Source organism: Eretmochelys imbricata, chromosome 4 (assembly GCF_965152235.1).
Source record: "Eretmochelys imbricata isolate rEreImb1 chromosome 4, rEreImb1.hap1, whole genome shotgun sequence".
Classification (NCBI taxonomy): domain Eukaryota; kingdom Metazoa; phylum Chordata; order Testudines; family Cheloniidae; genus Eretmochelys; species Eretmochelys imbricata.
Window position 1 is genome coordinate 114,163,954 of NC_135575.1, and position 20,837 is coordinate 114,184,790.

At 40.4% G+C, this 20,837-nt stretch overlaps 1 protein-coding gene across 6 annotated transcripts in view; it reads left to right on the forward strand.

The window, feature by feature from the left end:
- LCORL (ligand dependent nuclear receptor corepressor like) overlaps positions 1-20,837 on the forward strand; it is a 176,565-nt gene that overhangs the window by 97,360 nt on the left and 58,368 nt on the right. For 4 of the 6 annotated variants that reach the window (XM_077815806.1, XM_077815803.1, XM_077815804.1 and 1 more), the window contains exon 5: positions 11,687-11,941. The exons of 1 other annotated variant lie outside the window; for it this stretch is intronic. In XM_077815806.1, the coding sequence (XP_077671932.1) occupies positions 11,687-11,941 (255 nt within the window). Of the gene's footprint in view, positions 1-11,686; positions 11,942-12,169; positions 12,279-20,837 lie in introns of those variants that run through there. One more of the 6 variants, XM_077815808.1, reaches the window with a different exon arrangement.

Genomic DNA, 20,837 nt, shown 5'->3' on the forward strand with positions numbered 1-20,837 from the left:
GTATCGTATCCCTACCCTCCAGCGTATCTACCACTCCTCCCAGTTTAGTGTCCTCTGCAAACTTGCTGAGGGTGCAGTCCATGCCATCCTCTGGATCATTAATGAAGATACTCAACAAAACCGGCCCCAGGACTGACCCTTGGGGCACTCCGCTTGATACCAGCTGCCAACTAGACATGGAGCCATTGATCACTATCCGTTGAGCCCGACGATCTAGCCAGCTTTCTATCCACCTTATGGTCCATTCATTCAGCCCATACTTCTTTAATTTGCAGGCAAGAATACTGTGGGAGACAGTATGAAAAGCTTGGCTAACGTCAAGGAATAACATGTCCACTGCTTTCCTCTCATCCACAGAGCCAGTTATCTCTTCATAGAAGGCAATTAGATCAGTCAGGCATGACTTGCCCTTGGTGAATCCATGCTGACTGTTCCTGATCACTTTCCTCTCCTCTAAATGTTTCAGAATTGATTCCTTGAGGACCTGCTCCATGATTTTTCCAGGGATCTCTTTGCCCCACCACTGCCAACAGAAAGTTCAGGAAACTTTGTTGGAGGGGAGGGCTGGATCCTCAGTCCATAGGGGATGCCTTCCTGTCCTCTTGGTTAGAGGGCCTTCTCTATGCATTTCTGCTGACACTGTTGATCCTGAGAGTGGCAAACAAGATCAGACAAGAGAAAACCGAAGTCCTCTTCACTGCACTGACTTGGCCGAGAGAAGTCTGGTACCTTTACCTGATTCACCTCTCCTCCCGTCTATTCCCCATGTGCTGTCTCCAGTCAGATTTTTTAACTCTAAGCTTGACTCCTCAATGGTTCTCGGTGATAGTAACTTCCTGTTTGACAGAGGTACAACCGGTTCTGTTCCAACAAAGGAACATTTCTACTAGAAACACTCACCTCAAAAAGTGGGAAGAGATTTCACCACTGGTGTGTCCACTAACAGTTTTTGTCTGCTCTATCTTCCCTCTTCACTATTCTCAGTTGCCTGATGGAATTTAAAAAAAAGTCTTTTCACGAGTTCTGTCAAGGTTCATTTGGTGGCTATCGCAGCCTTTCATTCACAAGTAGAGATTTTCTGTGTTTGCTCACTCCACCATGTGTTAAATGGTGTTACATTTGCAAATAAATTGTAGCTCTGCAGTTTCTCTTTGAAGTCTGTATTTGAATTTTTGTTGTTGAAGTATGGCTACTTTTAAATCTGTTATAGAAGATCCAGGGAGATTGAAGTGTTCTCCTACTGGCTTTTGTATGTTCCTATTCCTGATGTCTAATTTGTTTCCATTAATTATTTATTGTTCGGTTTGGCCAATGTACATGGCAGAGGGGCATTGCTGGCACATCATGGCATATATAACATTAGTAGATGTGCAGGTGAATGAGCTCCTGATGGTGTTGCTCATGTGGTTGGGTCCTCTGATGGTGTCACTAGAGTAGATATGAAAACAGGCAACGGGTTTGTTACAGGGATTGGTTCCTGGGTTGGTGTTTCTGTGGTGTGGTATGTAGTTGCTGCTGAGTATTTGCTTCAGGATGGGAGGCTGTCTGTACGCAAGGACTGGCCTGCCTCCCAAGGTCTGTAGGAGCCTTCAATCTCCGTGGACATTCTATAACAGATTTAAAAGTAGCCATACTTCAACAAAAAAACTTCAAAAACAGACTTCAAAGAGAAATTGCAGAGCTACAATTCATTTGCAAATTTAACACCATTAATTTGGCGTTGAATAGGGACTGGGAGTGGCTGGCTCACTACAAAAGCAATTTTCCCTCTTTTGATATTGACACCTCCTCATCAATTATTGGGAGTGGACCACATCCACCCTGATGGAATTGGCCCTGTCAACTCTGTTTCTCCACTTGTAAGGTAACTCCCTTCTCTTGTGTCAGTATATTTATGCTTGCATTTGTAATTTTCACTCCATGCATCTGAAGAAGTGGATTTTTTACCCATGAAAGCTTATGCCCAAATAAGATTGATCAAGGGGCTGATTAATTTTTTCCGACAAGTTAGAAAGTCTACTCCTGCATGGAATTTGAACTTGGTTCTTAATTATTTCATGAAACATCTGTTTGAACCGATGGCTAAATGTTTGTTGCTTCATTTGTCGATGAAGACATCCTCCTTGGTGGCCATTAATTCTGCCCAGAGAGCAGGAGAAATGGGTTCATTAGTGGCAGATTCACCCTTTACAGTATTCTTCAGAGAAAAATAATTGTTACAGCATCCTAAGTCCCTACCTAAATATCTTTTAACATTCATGTTAGGTAACCAAGTTTTTCATTTGTCTTTTTTCCCCTCCCCACAAACCACAGCAATGTAGGGAGGGAGCTGTCCTCCGTACATATATGTTAGAAAGGCATTAGCCGTCTATTTGGACAGAACTAAACCATTTAGGAAGTCTCCTAGAGTGTTTGTTTCATTTGTGGACATATCCAAGGATCCACAGTTTCCACCTGGAGAGTTTTAAGGTTGATTTCAGGATATATTTTTCTGTGAGGCTAACGTTCCACCTCCTTCCAGAGCATTAACTAATTTTACAAGATCCCAGTCTATTTCTTTGGTGCTATTGAGAATAGTTCCAGTTGCAGGAATTTGCAGAGCTGCTACTTGGTCTTCATTCATACTTTTCCCAAACAATGCTTTTATACTTGCTGCCAGATTAGAAGCTGCTATTGGCAATCCAGCTCTGTCATCACTCTTAGATCCAGCTCCAAAATTCCCTTATCCTTCTGGGAATACTGCTCGGGAGTCAGCTGAAGTGGATTGCTCATAGGGATGCTACTTGAAGAAGGAGAGGTTGCTCAGCTTGTGCAGTAACTGGAGTTCTTTGAGATATGCATCCCTACGGGCACACCACAACCTGCCTTCCTTCGTCTCTGTTTCGGAGTTTCTTCTTGCGGGGCTTCGCAGCAGAGAAAGAATTGAGGGTGGTTCGCCTGCACAGCTTTACATATCCTTGGTATGGGGCATGAGGATGTCTGGAGAACATGCATTGGCCAAACACACTGCTACTGAAAATCTTCAGTCAAAAGCACATCTATGCATGAGCACATGAAATGGAGAACCCTTCTGGGGACGCACATCTCAAAGAGCTCTAGTAACTGCACAAGATGAGTAACCGGTCCTTTCTTCAGAGGGCTTCTGGTAGCCTATGAGCCCAGTTGTGGCCACAGCTTAACAGAAAACAGTAGTTCCACTAAAAGTGGATCAGCATTCATCTGAGAAGCTCTTTACTTCAGCCAGCCTTTCTCCAGGAGTTGAGTGCTGGAGGCCTGTGGTCCTCTCTGGTCTGTTCCAAACAAACTCTGCTCTGATTTCCCCTCGTAAGCTGTTCCTTCCAAGTCTGACATCTCTCACAAGTGGGGTGCAGCTGACTGAGCCCATAATAGTTTATTAACTGTGTGGTGCCCAATGTGGGGTTTGTATACCTCATCACACCCTCTGTAGACTTTCTAAAATGTGTGTATATCCAAACCACCAACTAAACTAGTCATCTATGTTCTCTACAAAGGGCCATCCCAGTATAGTGATCCTGTATAGTATAGCTTAGAAGATGGACTTGAACATTTTTGGCATGCTAGTAGAAGCATTGTTTAATAGGTACAGCACCTAGAACATGGGGGCGGTCCTGATGCTGGGGACTCCAGACAGTAATAAATAATACATCAGGGAGACTCAAACTGGGGATCATGACCCCTTAAGGGGTCACAAGGTGGTTACATGGGGGTCATGAGCTGTCAGCTCCATGGGGCTGACAGCCCCGAGCCGCCATTAAATTAAATTATCTCTTCGATTTTTAATTTATAAAGGGGGTCACACTCAGAGGCTTGCTGTGTGAAAGGGGTCACCAATACAAAAAGCTTGAAAACCACTATAATACAGAGTAATAATAATTACAGTTACTCAGTAGCTCCATCATTGTCTTCCCTTGTATTTTGGACTGGAATGTTGAGAAATCATGGGCAGAAAAATTCCAGCTACTCCTCACTGACACTCCTGAAGCTGGGAGCAATACCTACTTTGGTCCCAGTACCAGCGAGGGACCTGCATCTCCCTGGGCAAAGGTTAGAGCAACCACAGAGCTACTTTCTGTTAGGCCAAATTCTTAAGGACTGTTCCACGGCCTGAGGAATGGTGCACACACACATACTGGGGAAATCCTCAGCTTCCCAGTGATTTGGGAAAAATAGGTGGCCTGGCTTCATGTCTAAATGGAACCACATTTAAATAGCTTATGCTCAAATAAATTGGTTAGTCTCTAAGGTGCCACAAGTACTCCTTTTCTTTTTATTTAAATAGCTCTTAGCTATAGTCATGACTTCCTAAGAAATAATAAAACACATCTTTGCACTGTATTACTAGGGTGTTCATCCAAAGTGTATTTGGTGCTACCTACTGAGGATTAAAAAAAAAAAAAATCCATAACCGCACTAGATAGAGAGAGATGCAGTTTATTTTTTTTGCAAGAGTGTATTTATTATATTTACTGTTTTCACATTCAATAAATTTAGTTACTATTATGTACATACAGTGAAACACTTCTGCTAAGTAGAATATTAAACTTTTTAATATTTTTTTCATTTGTAAAAAAAATACAGTTTTATAAGCACAGTTATACATAATTTTTTTGACTTTGTCATATAATGCAACTGGGGCATATGTATTGTAATTTAATTACTTCAACCTAGCAAGTCCTTTATTGAATTTATCTTTTAAAAATATTTTTCAGTATTCATCAACATACTTTTAAAAATTACATTTCAGTACTTTTGCATAAGTAAATTTTTACTTGACAGAAGTATACAGTATGTGATTGAAAATCCTGTATAAATCCAAGGTCACATATTGTTTTCATTTGAATTTTTCTCATTGACTGGTAGCACTCTCAAGACCCACAACGCTTCAACCTGTCTTGAAGAGCTGTTGGGCATTATATCTTCTTCATTATATCTTCTAATCAGTTCCCTGCCATATCATATTTGAAAAGAAAAGCTAGGTTTCTCATTCTTTTCCCCCAAACAAGTTTTTCTAGTCTATATGATTCCTCCACCATATGAGAAGTTAAAGAAATATGATCTGTCTCGGAAAGAATAGTAGTATAGTGCACACTCTCTCTATATATTATTTCAGTAACACTGATGTGGCCAGATTACCAACAGATTCAGTTGTGGTATCTCACTAAGTCAGGGTTGAGTTGGGTACATAAATGAACAGAGGAGGAACACATAGGGAGTATGAGATGCACATCGTCCCCAAGGAAGTTGCTGATATTTTTAAAATCTGGTCTAGACTAAAGAACTTCATGTTTCTTGAAGACTTTTCACCAGGATTTGAGAGGGGTGATGTTTTCAGGAGTGTAAATACAGAATTTCACACAGCTCTGATCTTGAACCCAGTCTTTCAAAGTTATTATCAAGAACTTTGTGGCCTGATTCTCACTTAACCTTTTAGCTGCAGAGCTCTTAGATAAGTTATGTTATTTATAAGAAAAATCTGGACCTGATGATGTGAAACCAAAGTAGCATCTACTGGTAAGCAAAGTGATTAGCACCTCAGGGTTTATTTTTAGATTCTGTGTGGGTCTTTCAGTTAAATATATACACCCATACACATAAGTTGTATGTGCTTATTTAGCATTTAGCTTTAAAGAATTGTAGAAAAACAAATATAAAGTAGTCCTATGTTTAGGTATAAAGATAATAAAATATGAAATTGAAAGTACTATTTATATTTAAGTCATGTGCAATCTTGAGTCATGTTCTGCCTCTTCCACACACACACACATTCTCCATATATTAGCTTTTTATGGTAAATAAGTTTAAATCTGTAAATTTACAGTAACTGGCAGTTGAAGATCTGGGTTGATTTTAATGGATTTTTTTCCATAGGTCATATAAAATTGGAAAATGTTCAGAAGGGATTTTTTTTTTTAAAGCCTAATATTTGAGAGAATGTTTTGATGGGAAATTTGAATCTCCAATGTTCAGACTGAGTGAAAAGATGACTTCTGCAATTACCAGCTTTGCAAGTTCAACCTGGGTTCTAACAGTCAGTGTGTGATTTACACATGATCAACAGTAAAGATTCTGAAATTGGAAAAAACAATAATTTTGTGGATACAGAGAGATTATTGCTACATAGCTTACTCTCCACTATTATGTTATTTCAGCAACTTTAATAGTAATTGTATTTCACTAAAGATGCCAGATGGGCAGATTTTTCATTCCTGGTTTTTGTGCTCCCTAGCATAACATAGGGTGAAGTCTCCAAGTTCTGTAGTTTTTGTGGTTCCTAAAGGCACAGAGAGTGTGTTGGGGTGCAAGCCACCTCACCTTCCCGTCTGCACTGGTGGTTGCATATTACCCAGGAATCTGTAGTTCTTTTCTGGTCAGCTCTTTAATGACTGTGTCAGCAAAAGAACTTCGCTCTCTCGTCCCTGCTCCAGCTGGTAGCCTGCCTAGTGTTGATCATACTTCAGATATCTTTTTGTGTTTGTTAACTTTTTGACTGTTACATTTTTCAGTAGCTCTTTTCTTGCTCTAGTTTGGGAACTTCAGTTCCACAGGTAGGCATTTATTTCTATTAGATGCTTCGGTGCTTTAATTTCACCACTTTGTCCTTGCATTAGCGTTTTTGCCTTGACGTCTGTTGTTTCATCACTTTGACACTTGTTGCCTTGCTGCTGCTTCACCTTTTTCACCTTGTTTTTTGTTTTTGGTTCCCCCCCCCCCCCCCCAAGCTTCCTTAAGTCTTTTTGGCTCTGGTCTGCATTTCAGAGTTCGCTAAATTACAAAGCTATTTGCACTGAGTGGTTTTTCTGTTTTTCAAAATATCATCTACTGCCTTTACCCTTAAGGAGCTAGGAAGATTACTTAATGGAGTCAGTATCCATGAGGCAGAAAAATATCAGTAATAGAGAAGTGTGCTTGCTGTGCCCTGTGCCAGGGTGTTAGATTGTAATGTGGTAGGGAGTATTACATCTCTCTCCAACCATTCAGGCATCATGTGGATTGCCTTCAGGGCCTCCTCAGGGAAGTCCTGGAGATTCTAGAAGGTGTCTTAAGACTGACTGAGAGTGTATCCAAAGAGAAATTCTCAAACCATAAGTCTTAGTTGTCTTCAGCTGCTAACGTTAAAAATTTATCTCAGCACCACTGAAGTGCCCTGCACTTCATGCAGAGTCCCTCATACCCTTGGAGTCTTTGCGCCTGAAAATTAGTGGTACTGAGCTCCTGCTCATTGGATAAGGTATTGCCTCTGAATAAGAAGCATTGGCAGGAGGCTAGAGATAGCCAGCTGACCTCTTGTGCTTCACTGATGAAGCCCCCAACTCCAGGCAGCTTTATATTCAGATATCCATGATTCCCTTTTGTTTCCAGGGCTTGAGGTTGAGATGGAGCTAGGAATCATGAATGGCAGTACTTGGCTCCTTCAGATGTTGGAGTACTGCTTTCAGTGGTTCCCTTTAATGCTGTACCATGAGCTGTCAGATTTCTTGGCGCAACCTGAACTTATTTTTGTACTGTTTTGGCACCTCTGGTGTCGGTGTTCTTTGCGCAGTGTGTTGATGCATCCCAATGTAGTGTTGACACTTAAGACCAAACCATCATATCAGCTCATTAGTTCTTCAGACATTTGGGTGGGGCAGGGTGCTGTCATTGTTATCTGGATTCTGAAGAACTGGAGAACTCATCTGATAGCAAATACATGCCAGCATGGAGAAGCAGCACGCTAAGTGTTGAGATAGGGCAAGTCCAGGAATTTTCAAGGGCTGTGATATGTGGGTCAGAAACCCAAGTCCAGTAGGGCTGCATTTTTCTTGCTATCTGTCTTGCAGCTGCTGGTGACAGAAATGTGACAGGCAACTTATACCACTGCTCCATTCTTGGAGACAGTTGTGGAAAAGTATATCTTTCCAATGAATGGCATCAGTCATGTGTTCCTCCCTTCCCACAAGAACCTGGTGACCAACACAACTATGGTTCAAGCAAAAACAAGTCAAACACATGGCACCAGGCCCCAGAAACCTCAGGTTCAGAGATGGAATTAATATGGACAAAGAAATTATAAATCGGCAGGTATAGCCTTTTTGTATTGTGATCTATTGGGCCTTCAAAGCCAATGTGCAGGTCATGCTTTGGAAAAATGTGTCTGTGTTGGTGGAGTCCTTTCACAAGGGCAAATACTAGAATTGGATCATTTTCAGACAGTCATTGATGTGGATAATAAGATAGTAACAGCCTAAGTTAAAGGTGTTGTGGTTCAAATGCAAGACAAACAAAGCTTTTAGCAAGCAAGCAGGCTGGTCTCTCGTGTCGGCTTTTCCACCCTCTCTTTTATTCTCTCTCTATTCATGCGCATTACATACTCCACCAGCAAAAAGGAAACAGCAAAAGGAATAATATGACTTTGATTAATATTCTTATTTACCGGCTTCTATCTACTACATTCCTTGCTCTTGGGCCTTGAGCCCAGTCCACGGTTCATGTCCTCTGGGCGACTTCCCATGGTTCATGTCCTTGGAAGGAGCAGTGTGTGCACTGCTCCCACACAACACTCAGGGTGTGCCCTGAATGTTTCCTGGAGCATGAACCCTTCATAAAGGAATGGATGACTGTATGTCTGCTTCTCTGCTAGCTGCCAAATAGGTACTGAATAGAACCTCTGAGAGGAATGGGTGGGTACTCCTATAGAGAAGATAAGAGTTGAAGGCAACCCTGTTTTTTCTGTATTTTGTGGTTGGGTCCATTGGGCTTCTCACAAGGGAAGGAGGGGAAAGAGAGAGAAGCCCCACTGAAGAGGCAATTTGTGAGCTTGTTATCCCCAATGGTCACTGGTTGCCTGATTCTCCTTTCAATTGGGAGCACACATGTTCCCCTTCTTGGACAGATGGCTGGTCAAAGACACAATTGAAATAATTCCACCTCACTACCGGGTAGTTTGAGTAGTTTATGATGCTCCCTAGTGGCTTCAGTTCCTCAGCAAACAATAAGAGAAAGTAGGAGCCGTGCTAGACATGGCTCAGCTGAATGCCTTTTTTTGGCTCAGGGCAGAATCCCAGACAGCCCCAATTAGAGAAAGCATAAGCAGTGGAACAGCTCAGACCATGCTGTCAATGTTCGATCTCCTTGCTGCAACTGTGTTAGTAGTACCCTGGACAGTCCCCATATGAAGCAAGTTCATTTGATCCCAAGATCCCATTGAAATATGCATCACAGGGACTTGTGCATCACACTTGAGTGACATGATCCTAGTGGCAGTCCAGCAAGCTATTGCCAGTTAGGAATTGACTTGCAAATACTTCTCTTCCAAATTGTAGTGAAAAATGGATACAGCCAACCGGTGCTGCTGAGCCCACGTTCAGGGATTCCATATTTAGGAAGTTGGGCTCTCACGGAACAGCAGTTGCACATAATTCTTGTGGAGAGGAGCGTGGTCCTAAACACATTAGGCACTTTCAGAGATCTGCTATCTCTAAAGGTAGTGCTGATTCAAATGCACTCTGACCCCCACATTCTGTATGCACAGGTAGGATGATAGTGGATCATGCCTTGATATTCAGAAGCCCTGAAGGTGTGGGAATAGTGGGTGCAGCCTCACCAACATTTCTGGTCGCCATGGGTGATTACTCTGAACCAGGATGCCATACTCCATCCCAACTTGACAGCCCTCACTGATGGTTTTTAGTAGAGCTTCATCAGCATGCTGTCTCCGAGTAGGAGTACTGTGTCATACTGGTCTCTTTGAAACCATTTGTTAGAGGACTTAAAATTTGTAAGAGGTAAAAGTTCAGTGATGTAGTAGGCCCACATGGGTTTGAGCCCTTTAAATTCCTCAGTCCCCACTAATTAAACCTGCTTAATCGTCTGTCTGAGAATAATTTAAACACCACAGTAACTGCATCCAGGTTCATTTGGCAGACGTTTCAGCTTCTCAGGACCCTAGTTGAAGAGTAAACCAGTTTCTCTGCATCCCTTATTGTAAATTTTTGAGAGGCTTGACGCTATTGAAATCCCCATCAAAAAGTTCATGGTGTCATAGGATAGTGATATGGTCTTGACAAAGCCGATGAAAGTTCTCTGGCACACTCAGTACCTGTGAGCTCAAAAAAGGGCAGTGGTTAGATTCTTGGGTCTTGTGTGCCACTTCTGTTGTTAGAGGGGGAGGAGGGTGGAAGAGAGGAGTATGACGCCCTAGCCAACTACTGCTGCCCTTAGAGACCAAAAGTCTTAGAGCTTGGGGAGTGGTGCCTGTCTTGTGCTAAAAAGCGCAAGTGAGAATTCTGCCAAAATTGTATCTTCAGAGAAGCAGAATTACAAGATAAGTAATCCTGCTTTATAAGGTTCCCCACACTCTTTGCCATGACATTTGGGCTGCTGTACAGCAATATTGCTGGAATATTTAAAGCACAATTAAAACATGTAATGAAACTAAGGTTAACTATAGAAACCATCTTTTTTGTCAAAATAAATGTGATTCAGACATGTAAGGGTTCATTGTTGAATGGGATATGGAGATTTAGCCATTCAACTCCATTGAATGATTTTTGTATCTGAGAGTAAATCCCGTTTATTGCATTGAAAACTCATCTTATGTCAGCAAGAGTAGAAACTATAAGGAAGTAATGATCTATTTTGATAATCTTTCTAACTATTCTTATTCAGTGCTAATTTTTTTTTTTTTTTTTTTTTTGCTTTGTTGATTTGGCAGACCTTTTATATTACAGCAGAAGGTGGGATTTTACGTTATTTTGGTGTTTCTCAAACTATGGTCTATGGCAAAGTTGCGGAGTGATCTGACGAGACCTGGCTAGTCACATGATGCTGTCTCTTTTTTCCTTTTTCCAGCTGGTAAACTGTATTAAAAGATGGCTAAAATATGTTACACTTCTAATACTACTTTTCTGTGTTGGAAAAATTAAGCAATTGCTGTTTTTGCCATAGGGATGTTATGTGAACACAAATTAAAGGAGATATGGCCCCATAATTGAAAGTGGGAAAGGAAATTGTTCCCTAAGACAATAGTTTCTCTATTAGAACATGGGAAAAAGTTTGAGAAATCCAACGTTAGTTTATTACAGAACTACAATTTGTATGGGACATTTCTAATGACTTCTTACCAGCTTGTCTCCGCAATCCTGAATTGACAATGTGGACAATGAAAATTAACTTAATGTGTAAGTGGAACAGCTCTTTGTGAAACTTAATCTTTGGAATATTCTGACATTCTCAGAAAAACAATCAATACTAAGGATTAATTGTGTGTAAAACTGCATTTTTAAAATAAATATTTTGTTTGCTATAGTAAAAGTTCATTCTTAAAGTAACATTTTTGGACTACACTGTAACTTATAGCTTTATTTAATTCACTTGCACTATTTTTGTTTAAACACCTTTCACACCTGAAACCACAGACCCAGAAGTCTACAAGACAGATTTCAGCTCAGTATATTTTAAAAATCAAAGGGCTGGATTCTTGCACCCTTGCTTACATTAAGTAGTACCTTACTTCCCAGGTAATCTCACTGATTTCCATAGAATTACAGATGGAGTAAGGTAGAAAGGGATTCAAAATCTGGGCCAAAATGATTAAATTTCTTAAGTATTTATTAAAAGAAAGATAATCAAAGAAAATTGTTTTTTTATATTAATGCATATGTTCCATGTGTTCTTTTCCCCCCCCCAGATCTTCCTCAGAACTGTGATCCTAACATTCCCCTAGTTGCTCAGGAATTAATGAAAAAGATGATCCGTCAGTTTGCAATTGAATACATTTCAAAAAGTAGCAAAATTCAAGAGAATAGAAATGGTTCATCATTTGAACCAAGTCTGATATGTAAAAATATCCAAATGAACCAAACGGAAAACTCCCTTCAGGAAGAACAGGATAGCCCTCTAGACCTCACTGTGAATAGAACTCAAGAACAGAAAACTCAGCAAGGTAAATCTTTTGTATCTGTTTCTTTAATATCCTGCTGTTTTGAAATTGTTTTCATGTAGAATTGTCTTATTGTCCAAATCTGAACAATTTAAAATAATCACTATTTTAAAATGTTTGTCTATCCAAAGTAGCATTCAATACATTAAAATAAATTATATTGTAGATTATTAAAATCCATGTACAAAAAAATCAGTTATTGCATGATTGATTTTTCTGTATTTTTTTCAGCATTAACAAATGGTTCTCTAAACAGCTGCAGAAATCTCATGGGAAAACTTTGAAAAAATTCTTTCAAAAAACATTTTTGTTTGTGTGCCATGTTTCCCTAAAAGCTAAATATCCCCACTCCTGGATCCATGCACTCAGTGACTGGTAGTGATTCAGCAACCTTTGGAACAGTAAAACTCTTAAACCACCTCACCAATGGGCAGCATAAACCTGCTGAAGTGTGATCTACTGCTTGCTTCCCTCATTTACTTTTTGCACCATTAACAGGAGAGAAGTATATATTACACCTGTTTGGTCGCTAAGAAAGCGAGGAAACCAGTGTATGATAACTTTATTGAAGAAATGGGATTTAGAAGCATGAAAGGGAGGGAGAGAAGATACTGGTGGATAAGTAGATGGTGTTTCAAGCACAGAGGGCAGTATGAAAGGAGGCACAAAGTCCGAACAGGAAAAGATGAAGGGAAAAGTAAGGATAGAAATTTAGTAGACGTGTATGAGGAAGTTTTAAATGGAGATTCTGTATATGTAGGGATGAGATATTGCAGAACATTGAAAGTAAGGACAAGGAGCTTGAATTTGTGTTTTGTGGGGGGGCGTGGAGTGTTGTGTAGTTTGTTTTTTAAAGACACTAATAAAGGGAATCGGGTGGAATGATGGCATAGTGACGACAGGCGATGGGATTTTGAATAGATTGAAGGAGGCAAGAGGTAGACAAGATGTTAGGATTGGTAATAAGTTCTTTTTGGATATTTGGCTCATTATGTTCGAGCTGGTGTGGAAATTAAGGAAATATCGGAGACAACTTAAGTTTTATGACTGGAGACCATCATGATATAGATATACAATTAACTGTTGTATCAATCCCAGCCTTTCGTCTGGCTTTTTTCATTTTTTCCTGCCTAATTTACCATATCTCTTCCATTTTTACCTGCATCTGTCCTTACAACCTTTCTCTGTTGGTATTTTTATTATTGGGGGATGCTGATATAACTTACTTATTAAATTGTATCTCAGTCTCGCAGTTTGTTTGTTTTTATAGACTTGTTAGGTTACCTTTATAGAAACAGTGTAGGAAGAGATCTGGGATATCCTTTTTGCCGCTGACTGACTCAAGGTACTGCTTTCCTTCTAGTACATTATAGTAAGAGGTGCTGTTTTAGGCCAAAGCTCTCAGTAAAAACTCAGTATTTTGTTGAGAGATGGGAGGGATGGAGATATGAAGAGGGTGAATATAGCACCACTGCCCAAAGAGGTGGCACTAGTCAGAATAGTTCCCTTGGGTCTCCAGGCCTAAATTTGGTCCAGCAGCAGTCCTGAGGGAAAGGTTGGTGATTCTGCTATGGTATTTGCAACTCTGAGAATTAGGGTCCCCTTGTGCATATGCATTAAGATACAGTCTTTAATTATAGAATCATCATGATACTATTTTTTCCACATGGATGCAACTCCCCTCACTACCTATGCTCTGCTCTCACCCTCTGTGTTCCATTCAAAATGCATTGTTCATTTCTCCTGGGCACCAGCAACCAGAAGCATTGATAGCACAGGAGATAGACTCTCTCCTCTCATTTCCTGTGCCAAACACCATGGTGGCCCCTGATGGCTGAGCAGAGCAATTGCAGGGAAAATCCTGCTCGCCACCTGCAGCCCTGGTGCAAGCCCAGTACAGACAAAATCTTCATTGACTGTTTCTACCAAACAGTGTCAAGTGAGTATGTGTGAACTGCAGGGGTGGGTTTTTTTTTTTTTTTTTTTTTTTTAGATTTATAATTTGGCCAGATTTGGGCAGTTTTTTTCATGAGAGCAGCAAAAGGCATATTCCTGATACCAGGGCAGCATCACCTTACACCATACCCTCCAGTTTCACATCCCTGCTCTAAAGCATGGAGATGCTAGTGTCTTAGTGAAATATTTGTAAGAATTTTTCAAGATGGGCAAAACAACACAATTCTTTCCAGCCTTGCTCTGAGAAACACCTTATACTTTTTGATGAAATATTCTAAGAACATTTAGCCATCCAGCATGGAAAATTCAGCCCAAATGGTTGATGTTTAGCAAAGTTAAATGTAAGCAACTAATGGAAAGTGTTAGGCGATTTTTACTTTTGGTATTGCTACCAGTTCTGCCTATAATATGTTATACACTTGCTCCAGGGAACTGTGCCAGGAATTGTGGGATAGATGCAACAATCTATAGGCCCTGCAACACTTGCAATAACTGTTATATGAGGATGGGCACACTGTGTACACCTGAAGCAGGGTGGTTAATAAGGATAGATTGTACTGTTGCTTCAGGTGCAATTTTCTCATATAAATGCAGCCATAGGAGAGCTGGGAATTACCGTGTTCGTCACAGAGGAGAATCATAAGGCCCTCCCCCAGTTGCTTTGTCAAAGGAAGAGATGCAGGAGCAGAGTCTGGGGAGTCACAATACTGGACGAATATGCCTGTCAAGCTGAATCTCCGCTCTGTCACTTTGAGTACAGAAGGTGGGGGCACGTAAGGATTTTAAAAATTAATACTTGCCACTCAAGGCTTGTATCAAACTCCCAAGGTTTCAGCTTTTCTCTGACCTTGGCTTGGTAAACACTGCCACCACTCAAATGCAAAAAAACCCCTTGGACCCAGGAAGGAGCATTTGGGAATTCCTGCCTGTGGGGTACACTCAAGCCTGCCCCCCCCTCCCCACGGGGAAGATCTGAGAAAGAAAACAAAGGAAATTAGCTGTTGCTACCAGCTAATCAAACAACATGTACAAACCTCTTAGGACACCAAAAATCCAATCCTGTTCTTAAAAAAGGTAAATTTTATTAAAAACAAAAAGGAAGAAAATACATCTGGAACTTAGGCTTTTGCTAGATTTTTAAAAGAGCAATTTCAAAAATTAAGCACCCAAAATAGCTTTCTTGTGGGTTAGCTTAAAGGTTACAAGCAAACAAAAGCATCTGGGGTTAGCACAGAGGATTTCACAAGCCTTAGAAATAAACCCAATCGCGTCTTTCTAAACATTCCTAATTTACTTACATATTTGGGTTGTTGAAAGTTCTAAATACGATCTGATGGTTTTCATATCTGGTTAAAACTTTATGCAGCATTCCTGCTGCCCGTCTCTTCAGTCCAGAGAGAGCAACAGACCAAGGGAAAGTTTTCTTTCCCAATTTAAAAAAGTTCTAGCCTTCCCATTGACTCTTTTAGTCAGGTGCCCACTTTTTTTTTTTCTTTACCTCGGGGACTTTTTAACTCTTTTTATAGGTACAGCAAGTAGAGAACAGCTCCAAGAGGATTTTTACAGCTAGCTGGCTGTGTGTATATCAAAGGGAGCTACTCCCTCCACTTCGTTTATCTCACACACCCCAAATCACAGATGGTGCTGGCCAGCCTGGTTCAGGTCAGGTCCACACCGTCTGGAATTTCTTCCCAGAGGTTTAGGAAGCAGAGTTAATAAAATACGTGCACCTCTAATTTTACTAATAATTATATGAATAACCAAGCAGTACTTTTTCCATTTCAAGGACAACAATGACTTAGAATGCAGGTGCATTTTTACCCCGCTGATTCTGGGAAACCTTCCCAGGAGAGTGCATCAGCCACTTTGTTAGAGGCTCCTGAAATGTGTTGTAATTTAAAATTAAAGTCTTGAAGAGCTAAACTCTACTGAAGTTTTTTGTTAGTCACTTTGACTGTGTGAAGTCACTTCAGTGCAGCATGGTCAGTCTGCAGGTGGAACAAATATATGGACGTAGCTTCTCCAGAGCATACATAATGGCACAACATTCTTTTTCTGAGACTGACCAGTGGCTTTCCCTCTCAGAAAATTTTTTGTTCAGAAACACAACAGGATGGAATTGTTGATCTGGTCCTTCCGGCATTAAAACTGCTCCCACACCACGCTCAGATGCATCTGTGGTTACGACGAACGGTTAGTTGAAGTCCGGAGCCATCAGTACAAGGTCAGACGTAAGGGCTGCCTTAAGCTGGTTAAAGGCTTTCTGACGCTTCTCAGTCCACTGAACAGCGTTTGGTTGTTTTTTCCTGGTCAGGTCTGTCATTGGGGGTGGCAATTTGGCTGTAGTTTGGTACAAACGGTCAGTAATACCCGGCCAAGCCCAAGAAGGATTGGACCTGCTTCTTTGACTTAGGGACAGGCCAATTTTGGTTAGCATTTATCTTAGCCTTAGGGGGTTGATAGTACCTTGACCCACCTGACGTTCAAGGCCTTAACGGTTAATCCTGCCTCTCTTATTCACTGGAAGACAACTTGGAGGTATTCCAGGTGTTCTGCCCATGAATCTGAGAATAGAGCCACATCGTTGAGGTAGGCGACGGCAAATTCCCCAAATCCAGCCAGAAGATCATGTTCCAATCTTTGGAAGATGGTGGGTCCATTTTGCAGTCCGAAAGGGAGCACATTAAATTCTTACAGCCCTGCATGGGTGATGAAGGCTGATCTTTCCTTGGCTGGGTCATTTAGTGCACTTGCCAGTACCCCTTAGTTAAGTTTAAGGTGGAGATGAACTGGGTATGTCCCAGTTTCTCCAATAGCTCATCTGTGCATGGCATTGATAGTTTTCTGGGCGAGTTCCAGCATTTAGTTTACAGTAGTCCACACAAAAGTGAATTTCCCCATCTGGTTTGGGAACCAAACCCACTGGAGATGCCCATGCGCTCTCAGAGGAGCGGATTACACCCATCTGTAACATGTCCTTGATCTCCCTTTCTATTGCGGTTTTGGCTTGAGGAGCCATCCAGTAGGGTTGGGCTCCAATTGGGCAAGCATCGCCTGTGTCAATGGAGTGGTACGCACGTTCTGTCTGTCCTGGGGTGGCTGAAAACATTGGCGGGAAGCTAGTGCACAGCCCCCTTTCTTTTTACTTTACCTGGGGGACTTTTTTTAACCCTTTACAGGTAAAGCAAGTAGAGAACAGCTACCAAGAGGGATTTTACAGCGAACTGGCTGGCTGGGTGTCCATCAAAGGGAGCTACTCCCCTGCCCCCCTCACTCCCCACTTCATTTATCATAATGCCCTTCAGCTTCTTGACCGTTAAACTGGATGGACTGTTGAAGAATACTGGTCTGACAGGAAAGGGCCAGGGTGCTACCTGTGGCACCAAACTGGTGACCCAGGCTTTGGTTCCCAGATGGGGTAAGAAGATGCTGTTTGCTATTTTTATTCAGCTATGACCTTTTCTCTGGACTTAATGCTTCCTCCAAATCCAACAGCATTAAACCTCACAATGACAAAGGCTAACACCATTAATATATGTAAGACACTCAGGTAAACATCATAACCTAATGCATGAAGTCTACAGCATCCTAAGCATTTTGCAGATTTTACTTTTACAATATGGTCTAGTGTTTGGGTGTCCACTAATTCAGTAGCTTCATCCTTGGGTATTATGGTGAATTCAGATAACTCCAGACTTTGGAGTTTGCTCACATGTCAAGAGATTTTTAAAATACATGAATGTTATTGAAACCCCCAGAAATTAAGATGTTTCTCATATAGATGCTCAAGCTGGTACTCTATTCTTTAACCAAAAAAACATTTGAACCATTCCAAGAGGTGGTATTCTACTTCCTGTTCTTCAGTGTGGCCTTTCTCATGCCTTTTGTTTCTGACAGGATGATGCCCGAACTTGGAGAACTGTTATAAAATAATAATACTTTACATTCCATCAACAGAAGATAGTACTCTGTGTTCTATCCAATTTCTTCCCAAAAGTCAACACTGAGTTCACTATTACCAAAACACTGGTCTGATATCATTTTGCCAAACCCATTATTTCTAGAAGTCAGTTTCATAATAGTCTTGATCTGCTTGAAGATTAGAGATTTATTAGTGCTAGCTATAGCTAAATTAAGCCATGATTTAAACTATACAGAGAGTTATTACTCTTATTGGCTTATAAAAGATCCTGATTTTTCCCTTAAATTATTAGATTTTCCAGAAATATCAATGCATCCAGGACATTAATCCACCCCTTTGAGATTGCAGAGATTGTCCTACTGCATCGAGCATCTCCTAGTTCAATGGCAAAAGCGTTCACTGATGACAAAATCAATGAGAAGAAAAAGCCTGTGGACTGGGAATTGTAAATAGTCTAACTTTCCTCCATAATCTGCTCCTTTCTCTTCATGTCCACAGTATAAGGAATAGAGCTGCAGTCTCCATTTTTTTACTTTTTATATTGCTCATTGTTATCTCTGTTTACTGTGTGTATTGAACAAACAAAGTATATAGTTAGACCAAGAATACAGTCTGTAAAGGAATTCAGTTAAGGATAGAGATATAAGTCTATCTGCCAAGATGCTGGTGATGGACTCATCCACTGTTGGATGGGGAGCTCATCTGTGTTAATGGAGCTGCCCTTTGAACCTTTGGCATCTTGTGCTTTATATCTCCTGCCTATGAAGACCATCTACTTTGATATATTTTCAAAGTATTTGAATGAAAACCGCCTTTTGGTTAAATCCCTGGCTGTGCTAACTGTAGCCTGCAGAGTTCTTAAATTCATAGATTCCAAGGCTGGAAGGAACCACTGTGATCATCTAGTCTGACTTCCTGTATAATACAGGCCATGCAACTCCCCCAAAATAATTCATAGAGCATAACTTTTAGGAAAACGTCCACTCTTGATTTAAAATTGACACTGATGGAGAATCCACCACAACCTTTGGTAAGTTTTTCCAGTGGTTTAATTACCCTCATTTAAAAATTTGCGCCTCGTTTCTACCTTTGTCTAGCTTCAAATTCCAGCCATGGGATCATTTTATACCTTTCTTTTTGAAATTGAAGAGCCCATTATGACATATTTATTCCTCATATAGATACTTATAGACTGTAATCAGATCATTCTTTAACTGTTTCTTTTTGTTAAGCTAAATAGATTGAGCTCCTTTTCTCTATCACTATAAGGCAAGTTTTCTAATCCTTTAATCATTCTCATGGCTCTTCTCTGAGTCATCTTCAGTTTACCAACTTCCATCTTGAATAGTGGACACCAGAACTGGACACAGTACTCCAATAGCAGTTGCACTAGTGCCAAATACTTAGGTGAAATAACATCTCTACTCTTACTTGAGATTCCCCTGTTTATGCACCCCAGGATTGCATTAGCACTCTGTGGCTACAGCAGTGCACTGGGAGCTCATGTGCAGCTTATCATCTGCCATCATGCCCAAATTTTTTTGAGTTGCTTCTTCCCAGGATAGGGTCCCCCATCCTGCAAGTATGGCTTACATTCTTTTCTCTAATATATATGTTTACATTTAGCCACATTAACACATGCACTGTTTGCTTCCACCGACTTTACCAAGTGGTCTATATTGCTTTGTACTGATGACCTATACTCTTTGTTATTCACCACTCTCCCCCCCCCCCCCCCCCCCCCCCCCAATTTTTGTGTCATCTACAAACTTTATCAGTGATGATTTTATATTTTTTCCAGGTCATTATTAAAAATGTTAAATAGTGTAGGGCTAAGAACCAATCCCTGAGGGACCCTGCTGGAAACACTCTCACTCGATGATTCCCCATTTACAGTTACATTTTGAGGCCTATCAGTTAAACAGCTTTGAATCCATTTATAGTGTATTGGGTTAATTTTATATCCTTCTAGTTTTTAATCAAAATGTCATGCTGTACCAAGTTAACCACCTTACAGAAGTATAAGTATGTTACATTGACACCATTACCTTTATCAACCAAACTCATCATCTCAGGAAAAAAATAACAGGTTAGTTTGACAGGATCTATTTTCCATAAACCCATTTTGATTGGCATTAATTATATTACCTCCTTAATTCTTTATTAAGCAAGTCCTGTATCAGTTGCTCCATCATCTTGCCCATTATGAATGTCAGATTGGTAGGCTATAATTACCCAAGTCATCCTTTTTACCCTTTTTAAATATGTGGCACAACATTACCTTGCTTCCAGTTGTCTGAACTTCTCTGGTTTTCCAAGACTTATTGAAAATCAACATTATTGGTTCAGCAAGCTCCTTAGCCAGCCTTTTTGAAACTTTGTTGCAAATTATCCAGACTTAAAGATGTTTAACTTTAGTAGCTGCTGTCGAAAATTCTCCTGAGATACTAGTGGAATGGAAAGAGTGTTATCATATGATACGACTAAATCATCTTTTTTCCCCCAAGTACAGAAGAGAAATATTTACTAAACACTTCTGCTTTTTCTGCTTTATTATTGATAATTCTATCATTTCCATCTAGTAGTGGACCATATATCGAAATATACACAAAATATATTTTGTGTATAGAACAACAGAACAGGTAGTGCTGGTGGGGGAGTGGTGCTATATGTGAAAGAAAGTGTAGAGTCAAATGAAATAAAAATCTTAAAATGAACCAAACTGTACCATACAATTTCTATGGATAGTAATTCTATGCTTGAATAGTAAGAGTATAGCAGTAGGGATATACTACTGACCACCTGACCAAGGATGCTGATAGTGACTGAGAAATGCTCAGGGAAATTAGAGAGGCGATACAATTGAAATAATAATAATAATTAATAATGAGGGATTTCAACTATCCCCATGTTGACTGGGTACATTTCTCCTCAAGATGGGATGCACAGATATAGTTTCTTGACACCTTAAATGACTACTTCTTGGAGCAGCTAATCCTGGAACCCAGAAGAGGAGAGGCA